A 19,399-nucleotide genomic window follows, 5' to 3' on the forward strand; every position below is an offset into this window, starting at 1 on the left:
AGGAAGTCTACTGGGTGACCAAGGCTCTGAGTCTAATTTTTTCTCACAACATCAAGGACTTTCCAGGGCTCATTCATTTTCATTGTGAAATAGAGGAAATGAAAATGAGCCAACTCACAGTGAAACGATTTGAGGCGAATTTCTTCCCTGGGAAGAAAAAAGATCTTAAAAATCTGCATGAGCCATAAACTCCTGGCACAGGACCAGAGGAAGCTGGACCACCTTATTCTCTGCTGGAGGATTGACTGGGGGAACGGCCACTTGTGTTGGAGATGCTCAGAGGAGGCAAGAGTGAAGTCCAAGGTATGAGGTCTACCCTGGATGGATCTGCTTGCTTTGTTCTGGTTCCTGGATACATATCCATGGCCTTGGCTGTCCTCCTTTAAAACCCTTTTAGGCTGGAGGAAGATTTAAATAATATTTTAAAAAATCTCTGCAAACATCATCAACAATGTAAAGGTTAATTTTAAGTATCAGTTTGACTGTGGCCAAGATTAAACAGTATTTCCGGTATGTAAGTGTGGGTGTTTCTGAATGAGATTAGCACTGAATGTGTGGATTCATTGAAGAGGACTCCTCTCCCCGGTGCAGGCCAGAGGGCCCCCTCTAATCACGGAGGGTCTGAATACAGCAAAAAGCAGAGGAAGGAGGAATCACCCTCTGGGCTCCCTCCCTGTCTCCCCAAGCAGGACTTTTCTCCTGCCCTTGAACTGAGATCTACACCATCAGCCGGTTTCCCTGATTCCCTTGAATTACACACTACTGGGTTCCCTTGAGGGCTTCCCAGGTAGTGTAGTGTGTAAAGAACCCACTCCAGTATTCTTGCCTGGAGAATCCTTTGATGAGAGGAGCCTGGTGGGCTAGAGTCAGAGATGACTGAAGCAACTGAGCACGCTATGCATGGCTTCCCTAGGTGACCGACTTCAGACTGGGGGAATTCTTCAGCCCTCACAATTGCATGAATTAAGTCCTCGTAATAAAGTTCCATATATATATCCGCATTGGTTCTGTTTCTCTGGAGAGAGCTAATACAAACACTAAAACCCACATAATTCTATACCTTCTGCTGTATGTACACGTGAAAAAGTTTTCATGGTGCCAGAAGAGGTCAATAGGAAACTTTCCCTGGGAAAACCCTTGGACCTGGGGTGGGGGACAGGGGACAGAAGGTTGGTTGTAAATAAGAAAACGTTCTCCTCAGTTCTGAGAGACGGCACAATTTATTTAGTCAAATTATTTTACAACATAGTCTTCACGGAGAGCTGTCAACTTAACACTTAATATAGTTTAAAAAAGTCAATGATTACCTGCAAAATTATATATATTTTAATATCTAAAAAATATATTGTATATATAAGGCAGAAAATCCCTCGTATCCACAAGGGAAAGTTTGGTTTCTGTTTTCCAAGTTGTGATGATTGTAGTTCAGTTATTTACAAACATCTCCAAAGCAGTTAACGGTTTAAAGGGGTTGCCTTGACTCGCTTCTGCTCACTTGTTAAATAATTACAGTGATTCTCTTTCGGGTAAGTCAGTGACTTCAAAGTCCTGTTCTCTTTTCTGCAACACGTCACATTATGCTTTTTTTTTTCAAAACCAGCTATAAAAACGTACAAGCAGCCCAAATGTACAGATTGACAAAAAGATGTACAAATTACATTTAAAAAAAATAACGACTGATCTGATAGGAACACTGTATCTGTGACCGAGGTCAACTCGTTTCTTTACTCTTTTTCACTTTTTAATTATTTACTTTTAATACTGTGAGATATAGGAAAATAACTCTGCATAATTTATACAGTAAGTTGCTTTGTGGTTGGTGGACCCTGGACTGATCGTCTGACAAGCGCACAGCACTTGCGAATCTGTTTGTGTTTAAAAATCCCTAGGACTTTTCAAAGTACTGGGACCCACTGTCATTTTTTTTTTCAGTTATTTAATTCTCTGACTTTTCAGGAAAGTCTGTATTTGCATTAACATCTCTTAGTTCATATCTTGACTACTTCTAGACAGAATGGTCAGCCTAGCGCATATTTACTGCCCACTGAGAGGGATTCTGCAATGCCCGTGGCTTCTTAAATACATACTTGTTTCTTTCTGTTAAATTCCAGTTGGGTGAAAACTTCACTGGCCTTACAACCAATGTTCCAGTTGCCCTCCACTGAGTTAGGTCTTCCTAAGATAAGATGATAAGCTTCCTGCCTCTAGTTCACTAAATCTCAAACCAGAGCATAACTGGTTAAGTCCATGATTCTTTATCCTACTGAACCCTTCAAGGTTCAAGATGAGACCCGTGTGTCGGTAAGAAACTGCTTTTGGTCCTAAAAATATGAATCTATATACAGTTTCTTTCCCAGAACCATGACACAACCATTCCAGTAATCTAAATATTCAACTCATAAGTTGACAGGAGATTGGGACTCCAAACTGGCATACTGGCCCATGGAATTATCCATCTCTTTGTTCAAGGTAGAGAAAAGCAGGAGTTAAACCAATGTTAAAAAAAAAAAAAAAGAAGAGGAAGAGTTGTTTTTAAAGAACAGGCACAAAAGTTCTATTCAACAAGAAAGAGCATCCAGTTTTGTTTTCTCTCCAAAGCCACGTAAGTCCAATGGGAGGTGTAAGGGAGGGGGCTTCAGCGAGAAGGCCACCGATGAGGAAGCATCTAGTAGTAGCTGCCTAAGTGTGAGGGCACGTGGGTGTTGGGGTGGCGGGGGACGTTGGGGTTGGGGTAGATGCCCCCCGTGGGGGAGGTCCAGTATTGTGACGCCGCTCCGAAGAAGCTGGAGGACGTGACCGGCATGGAGGACGGGTGGGGAGGGACGAAGTTCACCTTCTGTTGGTGGGTGTGGTAGGAAGGCACGTAGGAGATGTCGGAAGGGTACTTGTACATGGACGACTCAGTGGGATGCGGCTGCAGAGCCTGAGCGATGCCGTGGAAGTCAAATTTGTAGGCATACCTCTTGCCGTGCACTTTGGTCATAATGTTTTTATCGTAGTAGTATCGGAGGGCCCGGCTCAGCTTGTCGTAATTCATGTTGGGTTTGCTCTTGCGCTCCCCCCAGCGCCGGGCCACCTCATCGGGGTCCGTCATTTTGAACTCCCCGTTGGTCCCCTCCCAGGTGATGCAGCTGGCATTGGCGCTGTCCGAGAGCAACTCCAGGAGGAACTGCCACAGCTGGATCTGCCCGCTTCCTGCAGGAGAGAGAAAACAGAAGCTCCGCCTGAGAAATCAGAACCCGATCCCTAAGTGCAAGGGTCCAACTCACCCCGGACAGGAACCCCAGGATCTCCTTCTACAGTCAGAGTCCACTTCTCACCGAGACTGGCATAATCAGCAAGGTTAGCTCTTTAGATAAGCTGCCCCCAGCCTGGTGAAATTCACCCGGAGCCAGCTGTGTGGCTTGGGGCAAGGCATGCCCCATCCCTTTGGGGGAAGATGCTTGCCTCTCTTCTTCTGTAAAGGCCTGGATCACCGTCTACTCCTTATTCAGTGCTGGCCTCCCTCAGAGTCCCAGGGGAACGTGTGACAGCACTTTAGGCTAAAGCAACCTGAACTGCTCCTTAGCCTTTGTGCTTGGCTCTCGGCTCTACTCCACAGAGTAGAACATGGACAGAGAGGAAAAAAAAGAGGAGAGAGAGCTGGTGGCTTTCTCACCCTCTGAGCAGAAACGGCCTGGAGACAGGAGCAGTGGGACTTCCCTGGTGGGACAGTGCTGGCCTCGCAATTCCAAAGGGCCTATTAACTCACACAGGAGGTGCTCTTGGTTCAGAACTCACTTGAGAGTTACCTGAATCACAAACACTTAAAATACATACACTGTTGAGTTTATTTTATCTGCGACCTCTTTTATGAAGCCAGGTAATGCTGCAATACTACCTAAAGTGAAGACTGAGGCAGCTTTAGAATATGTATTCACCGAGAGTTGGCTAGAACTTGTTTCTTGCCCTTCCACACCCACCCCCATCTTTCCCTGCTGAAACTTATCTCAACCTCAGTGCACGTATATGGGGCTAAAATGTTTGTGGTCCAGAGGCATCTTCAGCTTATGGATATCATCACCACCTACTGACAAGTCCTGTTCTCTCCTTGTGCACTAGAGAAACAGGGGTCAAACAGTTCAAGGAAAGGCATACATGCCCCTCCCCAGTCAGGTGTCTGAACTGAGGACCCCTAAGTGATCTCATAAAGCTATAGAACATTCTGGAACACAACCTCTCAGGCCAAAGTAAACTCACCAGGATTGGCTAGGCGACTGCTGGTTGGGCCCAGGATCTGATATGGATCTAAGGAGACAAGAAAGGAAATTTGCTTCACTGTTATGAAAAATATAAAAACAACAGCATTAACAATAAGAATACCCCTAAGGGTTTCTACTTTTATTTCGATATCATAGGAAACCCTGATTTCAGAAAACTGCACTGCTTTTATTTGCAGACCTCAAAGATCATGATCAGAGTTATGGTCTATATCCCTGTTATTACAGAAACAACTCGAAATAGTGATAGTATCATTTTTTCATATTTAGTGTCTGAAATTTATAGATAATGCTGCCATTACCTACAAGAGAATAATAAAAAAAAAAAAAACATTTGGAAAGGAGCTAGCTGATATCCAATCACATGAATAAGGTGAAGTATGGCTTATTAAAGGAGCTTAAGGTCTGACGTGTCTTTGTAAAGGTCTTACAACAGTCTTTGTAAACATTTATTTATTTATTTACTCCTGACCATGCCATGCAGGTTGTGGGATCTTAGTTCCCTGATGAGGGACTGAAGCCACACCCCTGCAGTGGAAGTGCTGAGTCTTAACCACTGGACCACCAGGGACTGCCTTTGTTCTGTTCAGTCACTCAGTCGTGTCTGACTCTGTGATTGCATAGACTGTAGCCCGCCAGGCTATTCTGTCCATGGGATTCTCCAGGCAAGAAAGCTGGAGTGGGTTGATATTTCCTTCTCCAGGGGATCTTCCTGACCCAGGGATCAAATCCATGTCTCCTGTGTCTCCAGGATTGGCAGGAGGACTCTTTATCACTGAACCACCTGGGAATCCCTGACTGGTCTTTAATAGCTCTAACTATTAGAAACAACTTAACATGTCTTTCTTTTTCTGATGCAGCATAAAAGACACATGCCTGGAAATCAAGTAGCCTGGGTTCTAGCCCAACTAAGCTATCAGCTAAAAAACTCAGTGGACAGTCTCTAGGTATTGCTTTTCTCCTTTGCAAAATGATAGGTGTGGCTCTTGGATTCTCCAGTTCCCTCCCAGTACAGCCTTCTATGATCTTAAGCTTGGAAATGTTGACACCAACCAACCAGAAGTTGCATTTTAGCCAAAAAATGATTATATATTTATATATATATATATGCATTTGAATTTCTTTTTTAAGATAACATCTCTTTATTTTATTTATTTATTTTGGCCTCACCATGTGGCATGTGTGATCTCAGTTCCCTGACCAGGAGTCAAACCCCTGCCCCCTGCAGTGGAAGCGTGGAGTCTTAACTACTGGATAGCCAGGACAGTCCTTAAAATGATTATTATTAAATCTCAGTTTACATAAACCTTATGTGATAGTTTAGCCATAAAAGAAACCTTTGCAATACTGACATAGTGAGGACTGTCATCTTCTTTTCAGCTGAGATCATGGTAGAGAGCTGGATCACAGCTTGGCGATGATGTCATACGTTTGATACAATTTTACAACTATAACTCAGTCTACCCCTTTTTATCCTCATGGTGTGACAGTTAAGATATTTTGGGGAAGGTAATTTGGCCACCTGATGTGAAGAGCTGACTCACTGGAAGAGACCTTGATGCTGGGAAAGACTGAGGGCAGGAGGAGAAGGGGGCGACAGAGGATGAGATGATTAGATACCATCACCAACTCAATGGACATGAGTTTGAACAAACTCCCAGAGACAGTGAAGGACAGGGAAGCCTGGCGAGCTGCAGTCCATGGGGTCGCAAAAGTCAGACATGACTGAGCGACTGAACGGCAACGTCTAATTTTGTTGTTGTTGGGGATTCTTTAAATCCTCCATGTCAGATCCTCTCTTTCTGACTTGTGTTTCACGGTCAGCAAGTTCTCAGCCTTCCTGAGGAAATGCAGGTCAACTTTCTACTGCTTATCTTCAGCGGAGATGGAAAACCAAGTCTGTTCACCCAAAGCAACAGCGTGTTCAGAGCTTACTCTAAGCTGTGTCCCATGGAGAGACTGAGCTGGGCTTGGGAGGGCACGCATGGCTGTCTTCAGGTTCATGAAGAACCTTCACAGAGAACAAGAGGAAGACCTTTAAACAGGGCAAACTGGGAAGCTTGAACGTAAGATACAGCACTGGGGGGGACTTTGGCTCAAATGGTGCAACTGAGCCTAGTCAGGTATTGAGCTCCCATAGCTCTAAGTATTCAAGTGGAGATGATGCAATCGCAAGACTGAGATGTTACAGGAAGATGTTGTAGACCTAGATGTCTCTAGGTTCCCTTGCCATACGAAGAGTCTCCAATTCCATGGTTTTCAAAGTTGCTCTGCCTTAATTGTCAAGGAGATTCATTACAGGGATGGAAGAAGGTGAAGCAACTTGGGATTCTGGGATGATAGCTCTCGTATTCCCCGAATCCAGCCGTGTGGCTTCTGGCAAATCACGTCACCTCTTTAGACCTCGGTTTCTTTATTTTACAACATGAAGCATGTTAATCTTGAGGTTCCTTTCACCTCTGATATGTCATGAGTCTCTCCATGTTCCAGGGCAAGGTACGCCATGCACAGATCTAGTACAGTGTCAAATAAAGGAGTCTATGAAGAAAAACAGTGATGACAAACACAAGATATTGTCTAAATCCTCCTCTGCTGACCACGTGGCACCAACGGCCATACAGGAAACAAAAGAGGGTTTGAATATCATGGACAGGTACCTGGTTGGGGCCGCTGTTCAGTATTCTTACTCATTGTTTGTGCTCCAGCAAGAGGGGGACCTGCGGCAAGGAAGAGAAATATGGTAAGTGGAGCCATTCTCCATGAAGGGGAGGGAACGTCTCGTCAAGCACATCCCCACCAAGGAGGACAAATGTGCTTTCTCATTCATTCACTCACTCAGTCATTCTGCTCATTTACTCATTTTATGTTATAAATATTTATCTAGAATCTATGTACTGGCACTGTTCTCGATGCTAGAGACCCAGCACTGAGCAAGGGGTTCCTGCCAGAGCTTATGTTTTAATGGGGGAGACAATGATAAACAGCAATAAATACGTAGAAGGAGCATGTCTGATGGTCTTGAGGCTGTGGATTTCATTTTTAAATAGAAAACCGAGAAAGGTCTTTAACGAGAAGGTGGCATTTGAGCGCCAGTCTCCTGCTCCTGTGTTTCCGTGTCTTGTGAGCTCCCCTCTTTGTGGCATCTCTTAGTACACCCTTGCTGCTCCTGCCATCATGTCACATCTCCATGTTAGAGCTGTGTTGCTTTTGGTACCATCTTTGGTTTCATCTGACTGGCAGCCTCACCACTCCTCTCTCTTCTCACTGACCCATCAAATGCTATTTAGCCAGTTAAATCTCCATAAACCACTTCACCCCACCATCCAAAAACTTCAGTGACTCACTGTTGACTAAAGCACTGAGATCTATGGTCCGAGCATCTTTGAACCCCTTCCTTACCCTTCCAGACTTTTCTTTTCCTTCGTGCACCCTAAATTCCAGGAACCCAAGTCCTCCCTGACTCTCAGACGTGTTGACCTTGATGTCTTTCCCTGACCCCGCCTCTCCTGGGAGGGTATCTTTCCCTTCTCTCTGGGTCCAAATCCTGCCTCTCTTTCTAGAACCAACTCTTATGGCTCCAGGTCCCCAAGGTGTTCCTGACACTACTCAGAAAGAAAGGGTTGTGTGTGTGTGTGTGTGTGTGTGTGTGTGTGTGCGCGCGCGTGTGCACGTGTGCATGCACTCAACTCCTCTCCCCTCCTGGAGAGACTGGTCCATACCTGGTTCACCATGTGAAACCCACACTGCCCAAGGCTGGAGGCAGAGTAAGCAGATAATACATATTATTAAAAGGGCATGTGGCTATTGCCTGGGCATTAATTTTCAGTCCTAACCTCTATCTTGAAAGAATTCCCTTCACTATCCATTTTTGTGCTCGATATTTTACCTCCTAGAGACAGCAAGATTGACACATTCTGGGTCAGGACTTTATGAATCATTCTTTCCTCTGCACTCTCCACAGAAGATTCTGGGTCAGATTTCAACACAAATTGATGTCATACCACTAGCATCTCCTCATCCGGTTACCACCCCACCTCAGAGTTCCATGAAATGGGGTAGAGATATTGGTATGATTATATCTTGACAATTAGGGAAGCAGGCAAAGTCATGGAGGGTCATTGTTGAAACTTAAATGGCAGAATCCAAATCCAGGGATTTTTCATTCATAAAGAACCTTGTCCTAAGAAACTTGACAACTTCAAACATTCTAAAGCCAAATGCAGTAAAACAAAACTCAAAGATCTGAGTGAAAGTTCCATTATCTTTCTGGGACTAGGTATCAGTCACAGGTTCTACATTGGCAATTAATTTTGATGTCCACTCAGAAAGCAGAAAAAGAAAATGCTCGCTCTTCTCTTTGTTTCTCTTATGACCCTATTCTCCACCCCACCCTCAGAAAAAGGTTTTCCTCCAAAGAACAGAGTGACGTTTACTTACTTTTGTTGAGGCCAGAATTCATGTTACTGCCCCAACCTCCTCTCCTGACTGAGTCATAGGAAGGGTCTAGTGGAAAAAACAAATAGAGATCCATCAGCCTCAATCGACATGGATTTGAGCAAACTCCAGGAGATGGTGGGCAGGAGAACCTGGCATGCTACAGTCCATGGGGTGGCAGAGTCGGACACAACTGAGTGACTGAACAACGACGACAGCATCTCCTGCTCTTCAGAAAGGTTGCCTCAAGATTATCTTTTAGTGATCCAGAAAAGTTAAATTTAATTTAGCAATAACTTCAAGCATCACTAAATTCCAGAAGTGCATTTCCCTGGGGCAAATGGGGACGGACAGAAGGAACATTGACACATTGATTGGGAGTCAAAGGGGTGGAAAGAACCCTGAAGGTTCTATCCTTCCACCATCTGTTGTGAGACTTTGGATGAATCTAGACATCCTTGGGCCTCAGCTTTTCACCATATGTAATTAAGAGTCTTCCCTGGTGGTCCAGTGGATAAGACTTCGTGCTCCCAATGCAGAGGGCCTAGGTTCAATCCCTGGTCAGGGAACTAGATCCCACATGCTAAAACTAAGAGTTCACATGCTGCAACTGAAAAAAAAAAAAAAAAGATCACGCATGCTGAATCTAAAAGAAACCCTGCATGCCACAGTGAAGACTGAAGATCTCGTGTACTGCAACAAAGACGCGGCACTACCAAACACTTTTTCTTTTTAAATATGGAAATAAGATTTTACATGATTTAATCTATCTTAAAGGGTGTGCGAATGTTATCAATTGAATATCTGTGTCCTCTGCAAACTCATATGCAGATGTCTAATCCCCAATGTGATCATAATAGGAGGTGGGGTCTTGGGAGGCAATTAAATCTTCAGGGTGGGGCCCGTATGAATAGGGTTAGTGCTCTTATAAGAAGAGGTCACAGAGGTAGCTTGCCTGCATGCCTCCTGCCATAGGAGGGCACAACAAGAAGGCAGTCATCTGCAATCCAGATGGGAGGTCCTCCAACACCTGACCATGCTGGCATATGACCTGACTTTCAATCTCCAGAACTGTCAGAAGTTAGTGTTGTTTATAAGCCTCCCAACTTATCATACTTTGTTACAGCAGCCCCAAGGGATGAAGGCAGGTAATGATGAAATGAAATAACACATGTGAAGCCTCTTATAAGGCATTCTACAAATATAATCTTAATAAATAATCTTACAAGTTTAGAAAGAAAAAAAGTGTCCAAAGCCTGTGTTGCAAAACCCTTTAAACAGCTCTGCAGAGATGGTCATGTCTAGATTAAAGGCTCATGGACAAACTGTCTCATAGCCGTGCCTCGAGGCCCCAGCGGTGGCTCCGGCCTCTCGTTCCAGCACATGTTTGGGCACATGCTGGACTCTCCTTGGCATCTTGGCTTTTCTGTTGATAGTAGAGAGAGCTGGGTGATGACCACAGCAAAAGGAAAAGGGCCAGAGGTGTGACTGGACCAAGAAACAAGGGGCTGGAGAGAGGCTTCCCACCTGGACTGCAGAGAGGCTTCCAGATCACCTTGGTGGACACTCTACTGAACCTGAACATTCATGATCCCAACCCTTTTCTTGAAAGAATCCACATACTCCCTAACCCTGTGCAGAAACTGCTTAACCGACTGGCTGGAAATGTCTTTCTCCTTTCTCACGCTGTGAGTCCCGTGGAGACACGGAGCAGGAATAGCAGAAGAGCTTAAGGATATAGAATTATGACTTTCAAAGTCTTTCCATGGACAACAAAGAAACCATAAAAACCATCCGGACAAATGGAGTGCAAACCTCATCAAACGACTGTCAGACAGGGTGAAACGCAAACCATGCCCCTCCACCCCTTCTGAGCCTCACAAACAAATTAGAATAAGAACTGTGAAGATGGGCTGGCTGGTCCCATGGCCTGTTCTGATTGTTTCTGGCTAAGAACCACCAAACTACAGAAACAGATTTTTGGTGGAAAAATCCACGTGCAGATGTACATTCCTCCTAGTTTTGGAAAAGCCAGGGCAGTTTTGAAATTACAATCTTTAGCAATTGGCATGAAAAGCAAAACAGAAAGTGAGGGGATGGAGATGGGACGAAGGGGAGGGAAGGGGGCAAAAGAGACAGACCTGGCTCATTTGAGTTGTCTGTTTACATTTTTGACTCTTTCTTTCACAATTCCTTCTGCAAATAGATTCCCATGCTTGCTTAAAAACAAAGCAAAACAGAAACAAACAAAGAACCTAACTTGTTTACAAGCTGGGGCATGTGGTTGAAGGTTTTCATGGGTATTTTCTGGACTGTCTACAGGGGGCAACAGTGTGTATGAGGCTGGGGGACCCATGAGGAAAGGCCAGGTTCTTCCAAAATTCTTCTTTGGTGGGGGGGTTGGGGTGCTGATTAGGCCTCCAGGCATTTGTCTGGGACTGATTTCTGCAATGGATTGTGTATTTGGCTACAGAGTGCAAGTGAAAGAATATGAAACAAGTCCGCTATTCTTGCCTTTATTATTTTTATTAAATTAATTAGTTAGCTAAAATTTTTATTGCAGTATGTTGTGTTAATTTCTGCTGTACAGAAGATGAATCAGTCATGTGTATACATATATCCCCTCTTTTTTATATTTCCGTTCCAATTAGATCACCACAGAGCACTCAGTAGAGTTCCCTGAGTTATAGAATAGGTTCTCATTAGTTATCTGTTTTATACATGTGTGGGCTGTGTGCTCAGTCGTGTCTGACTCTTTGTGACCACATGGACTATAGCCCACCATGGGATTTTCCAGGCAAGAATACCAGAGTGGGTTGCTATTTCTTCCTCAAGGGGATCTTCCCTACCCAGGGGTTGAACCCATATCTCCTGCACCCCATGCATTGGCAGGCAGGTTCTTTTACCACTGAGTTACCTGGGAAGCACCATTTTATATACAGTAATGTATATATGTCAATTCCAACCTCTTAGTTCATCCCACCCCTCCTCCATCCCCCTTGGTATCCATACTTGTTTTGTTCTCTATATCTGTGTCTCTATTTCTGCTTTGTAAATAAATAAGATCATCTATACCAATCTTATCAGATTCCACATATATGTGTTAATATACAATATTTGTTTTTCTCTGACTTCACTCTGTATGAAAAAAAAAATGATTCAAAAAGACACATACACCCCAGTGTTCACTGCAGCACTGTTCACAGTAGCCAGGACATGGAAACAAAGTAAATGTCCATCAACAGAGGAATGGATAAAGACGATCTAGGACATATACACAACGGAATATTATTCAGCCATAAAAAGGAACACAACTAGGTCACTTGTAGAGATGTGGATAGACCCCTGTCCTTGCCTTTAAATAGGAGAAGACAACAAATAGAAGACTGTGAGGATGTACAGGTCATGTGCCAAAGGAGTGCTGGAGATCCTGGGGGTGAAGGAGGGAGAAGCGAGTCTAAGTGGGGCCGGGTGGCTTGAGTGAGGCCTGTTTGGAGAGAAGAGAGCACACATCAGAGCTGGGCATGTGGCAGACGTGAGCAGTGAGATGGGGATGTGTCGGGTGGGAGACAACCACCTGTGGTTCTGCAGTGGGGGGGATGAGGAAGACAGGGTTGAGGTTAGGCTCAAGACCATCTCCACAGCCGATCAACAAGCTTAGTGGCCCTGGGTCACTGGCAGTAGAAACCAGGAGAGGCCCGGGGCAGGTGGCAATACTGTGAACACAAGGTGTGGTGGAGCATGCAGCCTGTGGTGGATGGATGGAGTGGGTACCGGGGGGGACGAGAGATGAACCCAGCAGGAACGGAATAGAAAGTGGAATAGAAAGTGACAAATTCATGCAAAGAGAAATAGCAAATCACTAAGTTCCAGGAATTGGTGTGTGTTATCTGAAGTTCTGACTTGACTTCTGACTTACTCTGCACTGATAAGATCTCTGACTCAGAGTTTTCTAAGCACTTTTTCTTCTAGATCCTTAGTTTACTGGAGGAATCCATCCTCTCTGAAAGCTATGTTATATTCGTTCAGAAGAAACTTTTTTTTTTTTAAGGCCCATCTTAAGGCTATGGCTATAGTTACCATCGACTTCTTACCAGCTATTCCTATTCTTTTTTTTTAATTAAATTTTTTTAATTGAAGGATGATGGCTTTACAGAATTTTGTTGTTTTCCTGTCAAACCTCCAACATGATTCAGCCATAAGTATACATATATCCCCTCCTATTCTTTTATTCTAACACTAGAGGCATGCAAAAGTTACAGGACGCCTGGACAAAATCCCTGTAACCAACAGAGGGCAGGTCGTGGCTGGATTTTTCTCTAATGGTTGATACTCTATCAGAGGAGTGTCTGGCAGCCCTGTCTTTTCCTGCAATGCCCTGGGGGTCTGGAGGAAGCCTGGTTGAGAGAACTTTTGAGGTCCCCACCAACCCTAAAGTCCTACAGTAGGTACAAAAAAAAAAAAGTGACAGAAACAGAGAGGCCACGAGCAATCAGCCTGAAGTGCATCCTCCAGCAAAGGTAACAGAGCAATAAACAGCATCGGTCATGCCTAGAGCCAAGGGTCCCAGAACAGAGTGTGAAATCAGAGCCGCAAAGGCCACAAGGCTCCCTTCCCACCTGCTCTTTCATTTCCACCCACTTGCATGGAAAATCCTGCCCCTGGAATCTGAGTCCATGAAGGACACCTGGGTCCATTTACTGAAGAGTTTAACAAAAGCTGTCTGTGGGCACTGGGGTACATGAGGGCACCTACTAAATGGAAGATTGAAATGAAAACCAGTGTTTTGGGAGTAAGTCCTACCTCAAGGATAGAGCTGAAGATGGGGAAGGCCAAGATCATGAGCTAAGATCTGGCATTCTGCCTTAGAAGTTAGAAGCACTGGGGCAGCCCTGCAGATTAAATGAGATACCCAGGCAAACAGCTGGCACGGTGCCTAGCACAGACTGAAACTCAGTGAACATTAGCAAGTAATATTATTGCAATTATTGCTATATTTGCATCATTAAATACCTTATGAATGTTCAAACCCAGAAACAGGTTGGCCAGCCCTACCAAATATACATTAACCTCCCTCCCTTTGCTTCCATCCATCTTACTTTGCTCTACTTATTTTTCCATGTATCACCTAATTTAATCAAGTAGGCTATGGTTTTTCCAGTGGTCATGTATGGATGTGAGAGTTGGACTACAAAGAAAGCTGAGCACCAAAGAATTGATGCTTTTGAACTGTGGTGTTGGAGAAGACTCTTGAGAGTCCCTTGGACTGTGAGGAGATCCAACCAGTCCATCCTAAAGAGATCAGTCCTGAGTGTTCATTGGAAGGACTGATGTTGAAGCTGAAACTCCAATACTTTGGCCACCTGATGCGAAGAGCTGACTCATTTGAAAAGACCCTGATGCTGGGAAAGACTGAGGGCAGGAGGAGAAGGGGACGACAGAGGATGAGATGGTTGGATGGCATCACCGACTCAATGGTCATGGGTTTGGGTGGACTCCGGGAGTTGGTGATAGACAGGGAGGCCTGGCGTGCTGTGGTTCATGGGGTCGCAAAGAATCAGACGCGACTGAGTGACAGAACTGAACTGAACTGAATCCATGATGGTTATTGTCTGCATCTCCCACCTGAATGTCAGGTCCATTAGGGTCAGGATCCCTCTTTGGTTCTCTGATAGAACCACGCACCCAGCCCAGAGCAAGCACACAATAAATATTTGTTGAATGAATGAATGAAGGCCCAGGCAACATTTCCTCCTTCTTGCTAAATAGACACACTTCCTCTTGTTGTTCACTACTTTCCTAGCTGATGGGCATTCAAAGCCTCTGCCCAGATTTCTCCCCACTAAATGAAGTCACCAGGTGATTTCAGTCTGTGTGTGTGCTAAGTCACTTCAGTCATGTCTGACTCTTTGTGACCCCATGGACAGGCTCCTCTGTCCATGGGGCTCTTCAGGCAAGAATACTGGAGTGGGTTGCCATGCCCTCCTCCAGGGATGCCATGCCCTTCCTGACCCAGGGATTGAACCTGAGTCCCTTATGTCTCTTGTACTGACAGGCAGGTTCTTTACCACTAGCGCCACCTGGGAAATCCATTCCAGTCTGGGTGATGGGTGATATATGAGTGTACTCTGAGCAGAATGGCCTACAGTCCTCCTATAACAAAGCACAGGCAGAAACCTGTCCCCACAGGAAGCCCAGGACTAGATGCCATTCATTCAGGTGACCTGCCGTGTATCTTATATATATTTTAACAATGTCAATGTTCAAACGAAGACTTGTTTTTTGTTCCTAAAAGTCATACAAGTGAGAACTCAGCATGATGGTCAGTTCTGGTACCAGACACTCAAACAGAAATATCTCTACAACCAAAATGGAAAAGCCTGGACCCAGGAGCTACCCAACAACTCAGAGTCCTGCACACTCTGCCTCCCTGGTGCCCAGCTGCCCATCAGCAGGTAGGCAGTTCTCCTGTGGGGCGTGCCTGGCTCAGGAGGCAGCCTTGAGTATCCCCTGGGCCCCGCTGTCTGCTTTCTGAGAACTGACCTCTGAAAACACGCACTTGAGCGGCCGACCGAGGGGGCGTGTGTGCATGCTAAGTCGCTTCAGTCACGTCCGACTCTTTGTGAGCCCATGGACTGTAGCCCGCCAGGCTCCTCTGTCCATGGGATCCTCCAGGCAGGAATACTGGAGTGGATTGCCATGCCCTCCCCCAGGGGATCTTCCTGACCCAGGGATCGAACCCACATCTCGTGTCTCCTGCATTGGCAGGTGGGGTCTTTACCACTGGCGCCACCTGGGAAGCCTCTGACTAAGGGTACAACAGGTGAAAATGTGACTGTTAGGGGCCCTCAGAGCAGCTGGTCTCAGAACTTTCGGGTGGCGGCAGATGCTTGATCAGCAAAAAATCACTTTTTTACTTCAGTGATGCCTTCTACCCCCGGCTTGATAATGAATCTTATTGTAATAAGCTTTTTCAGAGGATCTTCCCAGAAGGGCTCTGCCTGGAGCTTATGGTTTCAGGCAGTCCTGACATCCACTCTGGCCAAAGCTGAGAAAGCCTGAGCCTCATTCTGGGCACTGCTAGGCATTGTGGCTAATTCAGCTTCACGTATATAATGGTCTGAACAGTATCTTCATTATAGCAGGTCTGGTGTGGCTCACTTGACCTTCAGTGGCCTCTAAGATTCCAGGGGAGCCTCCTGGGGTGGAGAAATATGAGCATAGATTTTTTTTTTTTTTTTTTTTCTGAAGACTCCTTGTGGGAAGGGGAAGACTTTCTCTGGACGTGACCTTCTCACAGACATCCCAGTGTTAACTCAGCTTCTGTGTGAAGCTGTTAAACAGGTCCTAGAAACCCAGCCAAACATCTCAGGAAAGCTTTCTTTCTGCTCTGATGCCGACGGTTCGCTGTCTGAAGGCCCAGTGTCCCAGGCAACACGCAGCTCCACACTTTGTCATGACCTCACCCGGGGGCCAGAGATGCAGGAGACGTGGGCACAAAAGCCTCTCTCTTCCTCCCTTCCGGCATGAGCCTGTGCTCTCGATTACTTGATGGAAAAAGATGAATATTCCCTGAAACTTCTCTTCGAGTTTCTGGTTGGCAGCACCTCACCCTGTTTATCCTTGGAAAGCCCGGCTTCTGAATGCAGACCTTTCAGCAGGACAGGCAAAGCGGCTCCAGCTCAGGGTAGAGGCTTCTCTCAGTCTGATCCAGACCTCCTTTCTTGGAAGAGCGAGGTTGCCCAAGGAGAAAAGCTCTAAGAAAGGGAACCCCTGAGTCCAAAGCCCCAAGCTTCCCAAGAAAAGAGCCAAACCATCAGGAGGAAGACCCATTGCCCAAACTCCCCCATCTATAGATAACGTGGGTTTTTTTTTTTTTTTTTTGGTGGGGGGCAGGGGGTCACGAGACCTGTGGGATCTTAGTTTCCTGACCAGGGATCAAACTGGCACCCCCTGTTTGGAAGGTGGATTCTTAATCACTGGACCACCAGGAAAGTCCCACATACAGGGAAGACTGTACATGAGGACAACATCCTTGCTGTTGGCAGAGGACTCAACGAGATGGTCCTCCATACCTCCATCCCTCTGAGGCCCTGGGGAACAAGAGGCCCAGCCTAAAAAGAGGAGCAGGTCTGGCTTGGCCACCAGCCCAGCTCTGCTTCTCTCTGGGCTCTTTGCCCTGCCCTGCCCGACATGCCAAACCTTCCAGCCTCAGGACCAGCCCTGTGCCCGCCACGATCGCCATACAGCCCCTGCCAGTCACCGTAGCAGACATCTGACCTGCTGGCCTGGCCTCCCACTTTCAAAGTCGTGCTAAGGCAACGGGCACCTGAGCTGTAGAAGGTCATACAGTGCGTGGGCCCCCTTGGGCACACACCCTTTCTCTCCAGAAGGTCGATGGTTATGCTTCAGATCCCAGCCCTGGCGAACAATCATCGTCAAAAGGTTACTCTGCCTTTTTGAACCCCATGTTCTGCTTTTCTAAAAATATTAGTAACAGATGCTGCACAGGATTGTTAGAAAGATTAAATAAGGATTTGATCAATGGCAACTTAAAAAATATACACAATATACACGTAGTCTATACAATCTTGCTTGCACCTCTAAGATGTTGGTCTTGGTGAAGTGAGGTTAGAAAACTCACCAGGGAATACCCTGAAACAGAAGAGAAGCCGTAAAGGAGGAAGCAGAGTCCCATTCCTGTGCTCTGATATCAGTGATTCCCAAACAGGAATAAAGTCTGGCTCTCTTTTAGAAGAAGAATGGATGACAGCAAGTCTCCTCCATATGAATGAGTTCCTTTCCGAGAGCACATTCGTAAGTCTAATCTGTTCCTAAGTCCAACAGTTAGCCTAGGTACCCAACTAACACCATCGTTATCCCTCGGTGCATCTTAGCAGTACTGGCTACATCACTGCTGCTCTTACGCTTCTTTCTGGACATCCTGGGCTTGAAATAAAGATGTTGTGCTACCATATTCTATACAGGACTGTACAGTAAAGAACATGAAAGCACGGTTACCTGTAGAGGATGCTGGCACGTGAACTAACTTATGTGACTGGAAATGCAAACGCAAGTTCACATCTTTGACAGCTCACAACTTGAAGGTTCGTATGTAGGGGACTTGCTGTATCCTGGGTCCCAGTTTAGAATCTCTGGCCTAGAAGCTGGTGAGGCCCGTGGCTCTGGCTGCCTGCTGGTCTATCACTAGCTGAGGTTTTACCCAGCATCCTTTCCCGCCATCCCCGACTGTCAACTCCCCCAGCTCCCTGCCCAGCCAGCCTTGGAGCTCTGAGCTGGGTCCTCACCTCTTTGCAACCTCATCTACAAGGGCAGCTCAGCCTTTGCCTCAGGGGCATCCTATGTTCTAAAGGGCATCAGCGGATCTTGGCTTCCACAGAGACCTCAAGAAGAGGGAAATATCTAGGCAAGGCTTTCCTCAAACTTGGAATGCATGGAGAAGAAAAAAGAACAAACATCCTGGATCAGATTTCTTTTGCTCAAGGATCTGTCCTGGAATCCAAACAGCCTCTGAGCCTCGGAGCCAGTCCCGCGGCGTGGAGGAGAATGAAGCTACTGTTTCAGATATTTCATGTGCAAAGAGAAGAAAGGACACATGAGAGAAATGCTTAAAGAATGGACGGCTTTCAAAGATGATGGCTGGAGAGGCCAGTGGTACCTTCTCTACACAGCCTTACCCCGGTCCCGCAAGGCTGGACCTGCTGAGGCCGGCCCCTCCCTGGCTCCACCCCTCCCACAGGGCTGTGTCTGAATGACACACAAGCCTCAATGACCTCTTTATTTTGATAAGGCCTCCAAGTGGGATTTGGAGGCCAGCCTTGTGTGGAAAAGCAATTCATACTGACTCGATTAGTTGGGTGTTTGCCAGAACTCCCCTCTACATTAGGCCGTGTAGACGCAACTAATTTGCAGACTTCTTGGGTCAAATCTGCCTCAGGTTTAATACAATCCCAGGTCAGAACAAGAAAACCTAACTGGCTGCTCACTTAGGTAACAGGCTTGAGAAGAATGAGCGGCCGTCTGTGTTCAGCCCCTGGATCCCCTGAGAGCCCGGTTCCGATGCTCTCCTGTCTGCTTTCTTGGCGGGGGGGGTCACCCTCACTCTCCCTGACTATTCAGGACACAGTCCTGCATGTGACGCATGACTCAACTTTTGCATCTTTTCCTCCCAAAGCTCTGCAAAGGCTCGCTGGTGAGGGTCTCGTGGTTATCACCCTCGTTTTGTTCAGCCTCTGGCTGTGATTCTTGGTGCACTTATGCCTCTCGCTTGGTGAGCATCTTTGGGAAGGGAGGGACTGTATCTTATCACCCGGTTTTCCTTTCCCACCCCCAGGTTCCTCTTCTTTCCCAGCATGAGCTATTGGGCCTAGCTGATACCTCACACTCCACATTCATTCAATCAGCAACGTTTTAGTGAATGTGTATTATGGTGTTGGACCCTCTTCAGTGTGTGGAGAATGCATCCATGGCCAGACACACAATCTTGCTCTGGGAGCTGACATTCAAAACACACAGTGCTGCTCTATGCTTAGTCCTTCATTTGGGTCTGACTCTGTGCGACCCCATGGACTATAGCCCGCCAGGCTCCTCTGTTCATGGGATTTTCCAGCCAAGAATACTGGAGTGGATTCCCATTTCTTTCTCCAGGGGATCTTCCCAACCCAGGGACTGAACCCAAGTCTCCT

General features: G+C 46.1%; 1 protein-coding gene across 5 annotated transcripts in view; it reads right to left on the bottom strand.

The window, feature by feature from the left end:
• Nucleotides 1–1,201: 1,201 nt before the first annotated feature.
• FLI1 (Fli-1 proto-oncogene, ETS transcription factor) overlaps nucleotides 1,202–19,399 on the bottom strand; it is a 133,439-nt gene continuing 115,241 nt past the window's right edge. For 4 of the 5 annotated variants that reach the window (XM_043873407.1, XM_043873390.1, XM_043873399.1 and 1 more), the window contains exons 6-9: nucleotides 8,697–8,762; nucleotides 6,917–6,976; nucleotides 4,240–4,287; nucleotides 1,202–3,195 (exon numbers count right to left, since the gene is read on the bottom strand). In XM_043873407.1, the coding sequence (XP_043729342.1) occupies nucleotides 2,666–3,195; nucleotides 4,240–4,287; nucleotides 6,917–6,976; nucleotides 8,697–8,762 (704 nt within the window). In that variant the 3' untranslated portion in view covers nucleotides 1,202–2,665. The remainder of the gene's footprint in view (nucleotides 3,196–4,239; nucleotides 4,288–6,916; nucleotides 6,977–8,696; nucleotides 8,763–19,399) is intronic. The other variant, XM_043873374.1, reaches the window with a different exon arrangement.

This window comes from Cervus elaphus, chromosome 2, assembly GCF_910594005.1.
Source record: "Cervus elaphus chromosome 2, mCerEla1.1, whole genome shotgun sequence".
In the NCBI taxonomy this organism is placed as follows: Eukaryota; Metazoa; Chordata; class Mammalia; order Artiodactyla; family Cervidae; genus Cervus; species Cervus elaphus.